At 41.5% G+C, this 12,454-nt stretch overlaps 1 protein-coding gene across 1 annotated transcript in view; it reads left to right on the forward strand.

Moving 5' to 3' along the window:
• The window catches only part of Palld (palladin, cytoskeletal associated protein), a 413,077-nt gene that overhangs the window by 371,689 nt on the left and 28,934 nt on the right, over positions 1-12,454 (forward strand). Inside the window, exon 11 of the mRNA XM_045149173.1 lies at positions 8,764-8,899. Coding sequence (XP_045005108.1) covers positions 8,764-8,899 — 136 coding nt within the window. The remainder of the gene's footprint in view (positions 1-8,763; positions 8,900-12,454) is intronic.

Raw genomic sequence — 12,454 nt, forward strand, 5'->3', positions numbered from 1 at the left:
GCCCAGTAATTCCTAACATCTCATAAAAATCAGTGGAGAGGCCAAGTTGATGTATGCCTGTGAAAAGCTATACCAAAAAATGTTACATACCATGATGCCAAAGATAGGTAACAATATCAGGCTGCAGATTTTTAGCTTGTGTCAGCCCAGAAAGCCATTATTATGTGGCTGCCCTCTTGTCTTGAAGGAATTTTCCTGTTGCTCAATCACACATACTTGAAGAATCCATTCTTCAGTTGGATACTGTGTCCTTCCAAATATGTTTTCCTCTAGAATACTGTAAACTGTAACTTGCATTCTGAATTAAAAAGTAAAATATGTTGCTATTTATCCTTCATTAATGGTCGGGAAAAAAAATGCCAAAGATAGTATCCCTTTCAGGGCTGCTGAGACTAATTGTAAGAACTCCCAGACTGTAGTCAAATCGTGTCCAGTGCCAGCAACGGGGTGATTATGAATGACTGAACTAAACAGGAATTCAGCAGATTTTTCCCCACCTGCCTTGTTTTACTAAAATCGTAAATACCAATTTCCAACATCTTCATTTCCTTCAGACTGAATTGCACATCTTCACACATAGGCACTGAGGAACCCTGCAGAGAAAGAAATCTGTTTATACTTTGATGAAACATAAGGCATTGCTGTCGTTTGACAGCTTCCACTGCCACCACTTGCCTTTCCACACAGTAACCTGTCCTCTAGAGGTGGGGATCTTGAGGATTTGGCAATGCCATGCTGTGTGGGCAGCAGTTCTGTCTCTGTGGGTCTCCATACAGCAGTGCCAAGTCTGGAAAGTAGATCTGGATGGCTCCATACCCAAGAATCAGGCCTCTGTGTCCGCCTTCACAGACTGGGGAGCTGTTCTCCTGAGGGATAGCAGGATGCCAAGGGTCACAATGTTTCTAATCTGTGGTTGGGTGGGGGTGTTTGTTTGTTCCTGTTACTGGGAGGGCCTCATTATCCTCCTGCATAGGCCTTGAATGCTTAGATTACAGGCATGGAACACTAAACCCAAATTACAGTCTCTCTTCTTCTCCCCCTTGGGAATTCCCTTCTTTCATCCCAACTCTCTCCTCTTCCTCTCCTTCCTCTTCTCTTCCTTGTCCTTCTTCTCCCCCCTCCATCTCATTTTATTGAGACAGGGTCTTGTGTAACCTAGACTGTCCCCAAACTTTGACTTGAATTCCTGGTCCTCCTGCCACCACTACCTGAGTGCTAGGGTTACAGGTGTGCACCTTGTCTGGTATATATTGTCTGTTAGTTTTTTCCTCGTTTACATAAATAGGCTTGAAACGTAGGTTTTAGTTTGAAATGTTATCCCATTTGTCACAAATAAGAGCATATAGCAATGGGAGCTTTTTTTATTATATCATTCTTTATGTATTTACAAAGGGGAGGGAGAGAGAGAGAGAGAATGGGCACACTAGGGCCTCCAGCAACTGCAACCAAACTCCAGATACATACATCTCTTTGTGCATCCAGCTTTATGTGGGAACTGGGGGATTGAACCCAAGTCATTAGGCTTTGCAGGCAAGCACCTTAATTATTGTACCATCTCTCCAGCCCAAGCAGGGGTTTTATGTGGATGCAATGAATGGCTTTATTCAAGACACTCTGCTTTTACAACCTTCCTAGTGTCCCCTTTTTTACACCTGGCATACAGGAAACAGGCAGGTGAGGAACACTTTGCTAGGCACCTTGAATGAGCTGAGCAAAGTGAATTGAGTGTGACATGGCCTTTGGCAGATAGCCACTGTTGCCTGTTACTAAACCTGGTATCTAGGCTGGGGAGATAGCCCAGCAGATACAAGCCCTTGCTAAGTAACCCTGCTACCTGATGCTTCTTGACTGCAGTTACAGGAGCACAAAGACTCCCAAGTGTCGGGGGGAAAGCCTGCTTGTCACACATGAGTTGAACCTTTAAGCTTTACCTGAGCATCTTGGTGAAATGCCTTAGCATTGGTTAAATAGTAACCAATAAAAAAGAACCCAACAGACAGAAGGGGCATTGGGCATTGAGATATCAATGAGATAGCTCACTGATATCCCTGCTATCCTCCATCAGAGAGCAGGGCTTAGAGGGCCGGAGGCACCCCAGGGCCGTGTCCTCAGTCAGGAATGGCCATCACTCAGTTGTACCTTTGTCATTTCATTCTTCACCAAAGACAATGCAAAGAGAATGACTATTACAGAGTGATGTTACCTATGTTCTTGTAAGTAAAAGCTAAGAGCTGAAGCTGGTCACTTTTTGTCTTTTGACCACTTTGCTAACATAAAATCAGCTAAGAACTGATAAACACTGTGCATCTTAGGCTCTCTTTTTATATTCATGAATAAGGTATCGTCCAGTATAGAAGATACCTAAATACCATCATGTTCATGAGTTGAAATGGCCGTGGGGTTTAGTTACGCTCAAATTCCACTGAATTTCAGGAAAATAAAGGAACTTTTACCAACTTAAAAAGACAGGCACCTGAACTCTTAAGTAAAGGTTGAACTCTGCAGATTTGAGTTTCTGCAATGTACTGACAGACTTGACCAGGAGTAGTTTATCAAGAGAAGGAGGCAGTCAAGGTGTTCAGCAGTCTAGGGAGGAGGGAGAGCTTCTGGGACTTGGAGGTGCTCATATCTGGACAAGCTCACCCTCCAGATGCTTGTGTATATGTTGTAAATGTCTTCACACTGCCAAGTGAGTACTGTTTTCAAAGGCAGGTGACCTACTGTCAAAGCCTGAGTAAACAGCCCAGTCATGGTGCACAGTTGGGCTTCATGTATACACAGAAGTGCTCAGTATGGGAGGCCTGCTAGGAACTGTTTATTGGGTAAGGTTTGCCTCCACGTATGGATTTTCGTAAAGTGTTCTGGTTTGGGTACGATTTACTTTGAATAAGTATTTAAAAAATGAGTAGAGAACATCTGTTTCCTAGTGAGCTGGCCCCATCTTATCAAGAACTGGTACTATCTGGAGAAGCAAACCCATGCCCTCCTATATTTGACTCCAACACAGAATCATGTTTATAGGAAACAAACTCAGTTCCCATGCTTTACCTGACACACAATTACTTTTCCTTCCATGTGTCTCCCCTCTCCATATGCTCCTTTTTGATATCAAATACCAGCCTGACATGTTAACCCTAAGCCCTGTTGGAAGTTTTTAACAAACTTTCCTAAATATTTTCTGAGTTATATTATCTCAATAAGATGCACTCTTAAAAAAAAAAAAAAAAGAGGGAGAGATGACAAGGAAATTCAAAGTTTGGTAAGTGTGAGGAATGACACCTTCTCTACCTCAAGATGGCCTTTCTGTTGCCCTGCCAGGCTCACCCTGATGTGGGGCCTCTGCACAGGCTAGGTCTCTCCCTGTAGGTCTTCACACGACTAGTAGCTTTCTAGAGTCACTTCCTTAGAGGCTTGACGGACTACTGACCTAGCCATCTGTGCATGCACCTGTCACTATGTGGCACTTCCTGGTATGTCCTTCACTCTATTCTTCCCCCTAATTCAGCCATCTCTATGGTAGAATATTATTTTTCTGAGTACTACGACAGTCCATGTGTTCAATATTACATTCCCAGCATCAAGAACAAAGTTGAGCACTGAAAAGGGAGTTGGTAAGGGTTACTTGCACATTCTAGGAAACTCGAAGAATTTTCTGGCATCATTTTAAACCCTTATCAGTGTTCTGTTTCCCTTGGCCAGTCTCATCTCTGTGACTGACTTCCATGCTGGATATTTGGTACTGGCATGTCCAAGTCCACCCCATCATGGCAGGTCCTGTCCTGAGGGCTCACTGCACACGAGCTCACGTTGTCTTCCCAGTATTCCTGTGTGGCCACATTGCTTCTAACATCTGCAGTTCACACTTACCAGGGAGGGAACTAATGTACATCATCGTGAAGGAATGAGCCCAAGCCTTAGGTCTCTTAAATGGTAATAGAAAAAATGCCTTTGTCTCAGCCCTTCTGAGCTAACTCTGCCTCTCTTCTCCTCCTCCTTGATTCTCACAACATCACACCCTTCATGGTCTGCCTTAGGTGCCTGTCAGTCTGTCTTCCTGCACATGGCTCTTGGCAGCCATTCTCCCAGTATTAGTTTCTATTTCTTCTGACTCCTGTCAGTTTTAGAGTAAGTACTACGTGTTTTGCTCCTAATTCATAGAATTTCATGTCAAGAAGTCAGTAACGTTATGAACTGCTTGTTTTCTAAACTCAACAACATTTGCATTGATATTTAAGCCTACCACAGGGTCTTACTACATGTTCAGTATCTGTTTTTGGAATTGGACATTAACAAATCTTTCCATTGATCAATTCTTATGATAGTGCTAACTATTTAGAACCAAGAAAATATGAGTGCCTTCAACAGATAAAAATGTTTTGAAACTAGGAAGAAAACAGAAACTATGTAAATGTCCTTCTAATGCTATTAATCTTGGTTGTTTTGTTCTTGTTTGAGACAAGATTGTATGGATAGCCCAGGTTGGCCTTGAATTGGTGATCTTCCTGCTCAGCCTCCTGAGAGCTGAGATTAGAGGCATGAGACACCACATCCAGTACATAATACTGGTAATCTTGTTATGTTTAGGAAATTGGCTTGTTAAAAGAAATACAGAATGGATAGGATTTTTATTTGGATAGAAGAATAATCTTAACTGTACTGTGAAAAATGATAAAATACCTGGTGGAAGGAACCCAAGCCAAGATAAATGGCTTATCCATGAAATGTTCCAGAGCAGATGTTGTAAGTCCACCTGGAAAAGTCAAGTTCACTGAAAAATGCCTTCCAAACCCAAGTCTTGCTCTATTATAAACAGACAGGAGTTCAGTTGTCCAAGACAATTGTGACTGTCTTCACAAACACCAGTTCTATGTTTCCCATCAGATCTCTTCTGTCCTTGGTATTCATCTCTTACCACTTTGGTTCACATTGGTTGAGAACACAGCTCTCAGTGTAGTCTGACTGCAACAGAGAAACGCCTCTGTCATCAGAGGCTGCTCGTGGCACAGTGGTGCGGCTCGCTTGGGTTGCTCAGGCTTGGTGTAACAGTGGGAAGCTGCGTGCCCAGCATTAGCTCATGGGAGAGCTCACTATCTCCACAATTGTCTTTGGGGACTTCAAAACCCAGGTCTTCTGTTTCACTGATGTAGGGCTCTAGGCAAGGCAATGTAAAATGTTCTTTGAAATGGCATAATATCCAGTTGTCCCATGTAAAGCCTGGCTTTTTACATGTCATCTGATTTCAGATGAATGTGGCAGAGTGTCCTTAAGTAAACAGGGGAAGGAGAGAGGGAGAGGTGAAGAGAGGCAGTGCCTCTGTTCACTCATGGTAGAAATGTCTGCTCACACGCACTGTGGTCACCCAAACAGCCGTGCTGAGAGAAGTCATTTAAGCACACATCAGCATGATTGGTGCTTTGAAGAAAACAAACGGGGCATTACTAACAGAGTAGACTTTGGAACATTTTCCCCAGGAATAATTAAGCATGAAGACTGATGATGTACCATAGCAAAGAGTTTTATGATAGCCTGCAAACTATTCATACTTTTTAAATGGCCCTATGGAAGTAAAACTGGAATTATAAATCACAACTCCCACGACTTGCCACCGACATGTCTTAGGTTCAGTTCCCATTTCCCAAAACAGTAAGATCAATTCCCAGTATAGAATACAAGTTAATTTGTGACTGACCATTTAGGATGTCACACTATTTCATTGCTTTGTTAATGTCTAATTCTAGTGTGCAGGACCAAACAATTAAGTGGGATGGCCTTCAGAATACAGATTTTATCAAGATATTTTCTAATGTAGGTATTTAGACAACTGGCCTACAAGTAGCATACATACACAGGGCTGCTTACTTGAAAAGAATGCTCAGAAAGGAGCTTGTTCATGGTACATTAGCACAGTGTTGACCCCAAACATGCCCAGGAACTTTGTCTTCCTAACCCATCATTGTTGACGTGTCATGGGATCTCTTGTCATCGTGCAGTAAATGCAGCAGTCTTTGTTATGATTATGACAGCGATCACCAGTGAATGAAAGGGTCTGCTCTTCCTGTACGTCCTGTTTGAGAGATGGGAGGCTTTGAACGAGAGCACCTTTCCCTCTCATTCCTGTTCCGATAGCAGTCTCACTAGCCCAGACACCTGCCTCTGGCTAAAGAAATCACTATTTGGGAGATAGATCAAAAACATTAAAATTGGTTTAGACCAACCACCTTTGAATTAAAGGTTGGGGATCACCTCTTTAAGCACATTGAAGGGTAAGCACCCAATAAAATCAGAAAAATTCAACAAGAAACAAAAGACCACTAGAAAGAATGGCCACTGGGAAGACAGCAAGTCTCAGGAGCGCGCAGGATGAATGACAGGGCTGGCTCGGATCTTCGTGATTTGCGCTTCAGTCCTTAGGGACTTACTGCTGCTGATGTTGTTGCTTCCAGAAAAACCGAGTGAAACTGAGAAGCTGAGAGTTGGTAAACCCAGTGTCTTGCAGATCAGACTGGTGTTTTCTGTGTTAGGCACACAATACTGTGACACATTTTCAGTAAACCATTAAACCTATAAATGTCCTATCATGAAATGTTCAAGTAAGGAACATATATATATATATATATGTATGTATATGTATAAAATGTATCCTAAAATCATGCCCATCTACTTCTAGTACCTTTGAAGCTCCTGCACATCCAGTTGCATATACTACACTCCCCGGAGACTTAACCACTACCCTGAATTTCTATGTTAATGTTCTCTTGGTTCTTTTTATAGTTTTACCACATATGTAAGTTTCCCTAACTTGTTTATCAAATGTTCACATGTATCAGAATCACCTAGAGGACTTGTTAAAATACAGACTTCTGGGCTCCAGCCCAAAGTTTCTGATTCAGTAGGTTTGGAATGAGGCTGTGGAACTGTAGCTAACAGTCCCTCTGGGTCACGCCGACACTGCTGGTCCATTCTGAGAACCACTGCCCAGTCCAGCCCGTTTATATGCAGAACTGTTAGGTGCTTTCTTTCATATTTTGTCATTTAAATTCACTTTTGTTGATAAGGGTAGTGAAAGGGCCTTCATTTCATCTCATATGGTATTTCGTTTCCCATTAATCTCCACTCACTTATGAAGGAAACGCAAAGAAACTGGAAAGCAACTTGCTTATGGTGCCAGCAGAAGTGATTCCCACTTCCTTCAACCATATGGTACCAGTGGCCTTTCGTTCATATGGTCCAGGGAACTATAGTCCTTGGAGAGAAGGTCCCAAGATATCACCTTTCCTGTTTTAGAAGTCAAGGAAGCATAAGGTCTGCCTGCCATGGTAAAACCTGCAGACATGCCTCTAGTATGAAAACATAGACTGAAGACCTATATCATCTGACACGGGCTCACTCTAGTTACATGGGTACATAGAGGCCAAGGGGAAGTGACATACTTTGTTTAGATTTAGAGTACCCCTAAACCTGAAAATGCAAAGACTGAAATGTGATGGCCCACACAGTCAGAATGCAGGTACAGTAAGGAATCTGTAGAGACATTCCTTGTATGTAGACAGCATATAAAGGGTGTATAGGCTCCAGCCCTACCTCAAAGGTATCTCATAATGGATAGGGAAACCATGCAAAATCCAAAATGCTTTGAATTCTAAGTATTTTTTTAACAATTTTCACATTTATTTTAATATTTTGAAATATTTATATATTTATTTGAGAGAGAGGAAGCTAGAGGGCCTCCTGCTGCTGCAACTTCTAGACACATGTGCAACTTTGTATGTCTGGCTTTACATGAGTATTGGGGGATGGAACTCAGGCTGGCAGGCTTTGCAAGCACTGAGCCATCTAAGTACTTTTTTTATTTTTATTAGCATTTTCCATGATTATAAAAAAAATCCCATGGTAATTCCCTCCCTCTCCACACTTTCCCCTTTGAATTCCATTCTCCATCATATTACCTCCCCATCCCAATCATTGTACTTACATATATACAATATCAACCTATTAAGTACCCTCCTCCCTTCCTTTCTCTTCCCTTTATGTCTGCTTTTTATCTTACCATCTAAGTACTTTTGATAAATGATACTCCATCTGTGTTTGCTTATAGTAAGTTAGCCACTGTTCCTAAATAAAATAGATTACAAAATAATATAAAGCCGGGCAGAATGGCACATACCTTTAATCCCAGTACTCGGGAGGCAGAGGTAGGAGGATCACTGTGAGTTTGAGGCTAACCTAAAACTACTTAGTGAATTCCAGGTCATCCTGGGCTAAAGCAAGACCCTACCTCAAAAACAAAAATAAAACAAAACAAAGTATAAAACAGAATACTAAAATGTGGGAGAAACATTAATATTCATATGTTGCCTACATTTTTATTTGTATTTAATCAGAGGGTTCAGGAAAATTGCCCAAGATACAAACAGAACACAAGGTCAATCAGATTTTCAAATCTGTTAACACATTTCACCATTATTTTTTACTACACTGAAACACAGGCCTTCCCTGTCATTGGCATTTCCCTAACTACTTAGGCATACTCCCCTTGGGCATTGGAACTTCTCTAAACACTAGTTCCAGTTAGTGTGTCTTGCAGTGCTGAAACCATCTTTCATGATTCTTTACATACTAGTTGCAATATATGTAACTGTAAAAACTAAAAATATATACAAATGGCATGTTGATACACTGCACTCCTTGTTGAACTTGAATGTTTGATCCGACGTAGATGCCCGGCACTTGACTGTACAACCTTGTCTTTCTTTTGTCCTGCAGGGGATTTCCAAAGAAAACCAGTAGAACTGCTAGGATAGCGTCTGATGAGGAGATCCAAGGCACAAAGGATGCTGTCATTCAAGACCTGGAACGGAAACTTCGCTTCAAGGAGGACCTCCTGAACAATGGCCAGCCGGTACTGAGACAGATGGGGGGCATGGACTTGGAATCTTAGCTCCCTACATCACAGATCTCTTGTTTTCCTGAGGGCTAGACTCATAGATTTTGCCCAGCAAACTGTTTCATTGCCCTCAATCTCAGCACTCCTCCTAGTGAGTAGGATAGAAGAGGGATGGCAGCAATTAAGGGTAAGAATACAACCAGTGAATAAGGACATTGTTATAAAGAAAAAGACCTACAGACTGCTAGGTGAATGCAGGGAGAAGGTGATCTCAGAGAGTTGGTTCTCATAATCAGAGAGCTGTAAGTTAAGGATGGTATGGTGCAGATTACTTGTACACAAAAACATCTGTACTAGAGAAACCAATGTTGAAGCTGAGTGTTGTTCTGTCTGCCTCTGCCTCTGCCTCTGCCTTGACACTGGTTCAGCAATCTGAGGGCAACGCCATCTACAGTCTTGTTCGGGTGTTACAGCAATACAACTGAACTAGACAGCCAACAAACAAACAAAATATTTTAGACTAAATAAAAGATTGTAGAGTTCACATGTGAAGATGAGAAATAGACATTGGACTCTACTGGACTTAAATACTTAATGATTCTGTTTACTTGCTTAACTCTGACCTTGACATGTTATTCAAGCCATTTTAAGGGGCTAGAAAAAGCAAGCCTAGCAAACAGAGTAAAGGAGAGGAGTCATAGGTAGATTTATCATGAGATATTTTCAGGAGAATACGCATGCTTGGCTCTTCATTAGATGAGGCAGGCCTTTTCACATAACATCTCCCTCTCAGAAACCTATCCTAATTATGTTTCCTGGGGCTTTTAATTGTCAAACAATGATACATTAAAACATGAAGACAGATGAAATTTAATTGGAAAGGTGGATAATGAAAAATGGGGTGTTAGATCCTGATTTTAATGATTAGGACATCTTAGTATGATTAAGAAAGATTAAAATTCTAATGAGTTTTGTGTTGCTCATTTCATGGGATATAGAAAAGATCCTCACAAAAGGAAAATATTTTCTCCCTGAAATAAGTGATTACATGTGTAATGTACATACTCTGGAAGTTTTTCCTGGCTCTGGAAACTAAAGCCTTTGAAAGATTAAAGTGAATACTTATGGGAACTTTTTCTAGCCAGGTAAAGGCATCTCTCCAGCATTTTTCCCCACCACCATTTTCAGTTGTTTGTTTAAATAGTCCTTATGGTCTAGGATTCTCTTGGAGTAAAGTAAGCTTTCTATAAGCCACTACTCAACTATATTGCATATAGTTACATTTTTTTTTTAATTTTTTATTTATTTATTTGAGAGTGACAGACACAGAGAGAAAGACAGATAGAGGGGGAGAGAGAGAATGGGCGCGCCAGGGCTTCCAGCCTCTGCAAACGAACTCCAGACTCGTGCGCCCCCTTGTGCATCTGGCTAACGTGGGACCTGGGGAACCGAGCCTCGAACCGGGGTCCTTAGGCTTCACAGGCAAGCGCTTTAACCGCTAAGCCATCTCTCCAGCCCTATAGTTACATTTTAATTTACCTATTATATATCTTATGTGATTACACATTAATTGTATTTGCTACTTAGCAATAAAGAACATTCACATTAGTTCCATAGGCATCCACATTTGATACTGTAGTACAAGAAAAAAATAAGGATTCCTTTCTTAGGAAAAGGAGCTGGTATTCTAAAATAACTTTTTCCTAATGTTACATAATACTGTTATTTTATTTTTTCCATGTGGCACAGTGGCTCAGAAACACGTCTGAGCAGTATGGCTTCTCACAGTAGCAGGTACGTTCTGGTGAAAGAATAGCTGTCAAGACATTACTGTTTGTGCCGGAGAGGAGCTGAGATATAGAAACCATAGCCCTCCATGGATGATGCTATTCTCCATCAGAACTCCAGGTGGCCTTCTTACTTAAAGGAACAGAGATTTAAAGCTCCCTTTGAAAACTGAACTCCCTGGTGTTGACCTGAAAAAGCTAATTTACATAATAGCCTTCTGGACTGAGTCAGTGCAGGCAACATTCAGAGGCCTTAACTCCGATGGTCCTTGCCCTTTCTTTAGTAAATGAAGTAATTTGAACTTTAGGACTAGTTGGCACTTGATTTCTTTCACTTCCCGGTTTCAGCTGGGACTAGAACCAGCAATTACTGGAAACTGTAAATTCACCCAACATATTTTCCCAATTAGAGAATCTCTGACAGTATTTGTATCTACATCCAAAAGTTTGTATGTTTATCAGAAATAATGTTTGTAGTTTTTTCGTAGAGTCTGCCTTATTAATTGCTCCCTATTTCTATTTATTTCTCTATTTATTTATTTAGGTATTATGTTTATGAGGGAGTGAAAGAAAGAGGCAGATAGACAGAATGGGCACACCAGGGCCTCCAGCCACTGCAAACGGACTCCACATGCATGCGCCACCTTGTGCATATGGCTTTATGTGCGTCCTGGGGAATCATACTTGGGTCTGTAGGCTTTGCAGGCTAGCACCTTAAGCACTGAGCCATCTCTCCAGCCCAAACAATTTTTCTTTGTTTTTGTAGGTAAAGTCTCACTCTAGCCCAGGCTGACCTAGAATTCATACTGATCCTCCTACCTCTGCCTCCCAAGAGCTGGAATTAAAGGCATGTACCACCATGCCCTGCTGTTCCCTATTTCTAGTTAAACCCATGCTCTTAAAATGCTCCTAAAGGGGCAGAAGGATCTCAAAAGTTCTCCTGAATTCATGATTGGGAAATAGAAGAATCCCCCCACAAGGCCGGACGCAAATGTGGCACTTTGTATGAATGAGAATGACTTCCACAAGTGGTATAGCCCAGCTCCTAAGGGCTGACCTGCTACATGCGCCCAGTGATGTGCCATTTTCTTCTTGATAGACAAGGTTGCTTCTGAGCTGAGTTATGAATCCTGGATACAGGCTTTGGCCAGTGTAGCAGACAGCCTCAAGTCACTGAGATGAACTTCCAAACTGGGAACAGTTTTGGAGAAAGGGGTATTTATTAAATATTACAGATTCAGGAGAAGTTCCATAATGGCAGAAGGAACTGGCCTGCTTTCACAGCTCCAAGCAGAGAGAAACTCCAAGCCAAAAAACCCTAAAGCCATACAATACAGCACACTTCAAGAACTCCAGGCACTTTGCCTATCTTTAAACTGGAGTTGCAAATCCACCACACCTTAGGACTGGACCATAAGATCTGTCTAGTGACACCTCCTCCAGCTAAGTGGCTGCACATCTAAATTATAAACAGCAATAAAATCTTGAATATATTGGGGGCCATCTATTGAAACTACCATAGCTAGCATCATTCATACTCTTGTTCCTTCTTCAGCCATGTGCAGTCATTCTTTCTGGATTAGATTTGCCTCAATTCACTCACATTACACAATAGCCTAGGGCGTGTTCTTAGAGGTAAAACTGGCCTGAAACTTCCATGTGCTAATATTTATTGAGCATATACTATATGCCAGACAGGGTTAAGTGACTGGTAGGATATTCTATTTTATTTTTTTTTGGGGGGGGGAGGCATAGTTTTGTTTTTATGAGTAGGCTGTAGCTC

Source organism: Jaculus jaculus, chromosome 1, assembly GCF_020740685.1.
Source record: "Jaculus jaculus isolate mJacJac1 chromosome 1, mJacJac1.mat.Y.cur, whole genome shotgun sequence".
In the NCBI taxonomy this organism is placed as follows: domain Eukaryota; kingdom Metazoa; phylum Chordata; class Mammalia; order Rodentia; family Dipodidae; genus Jaculus; species Jaculus jaculus.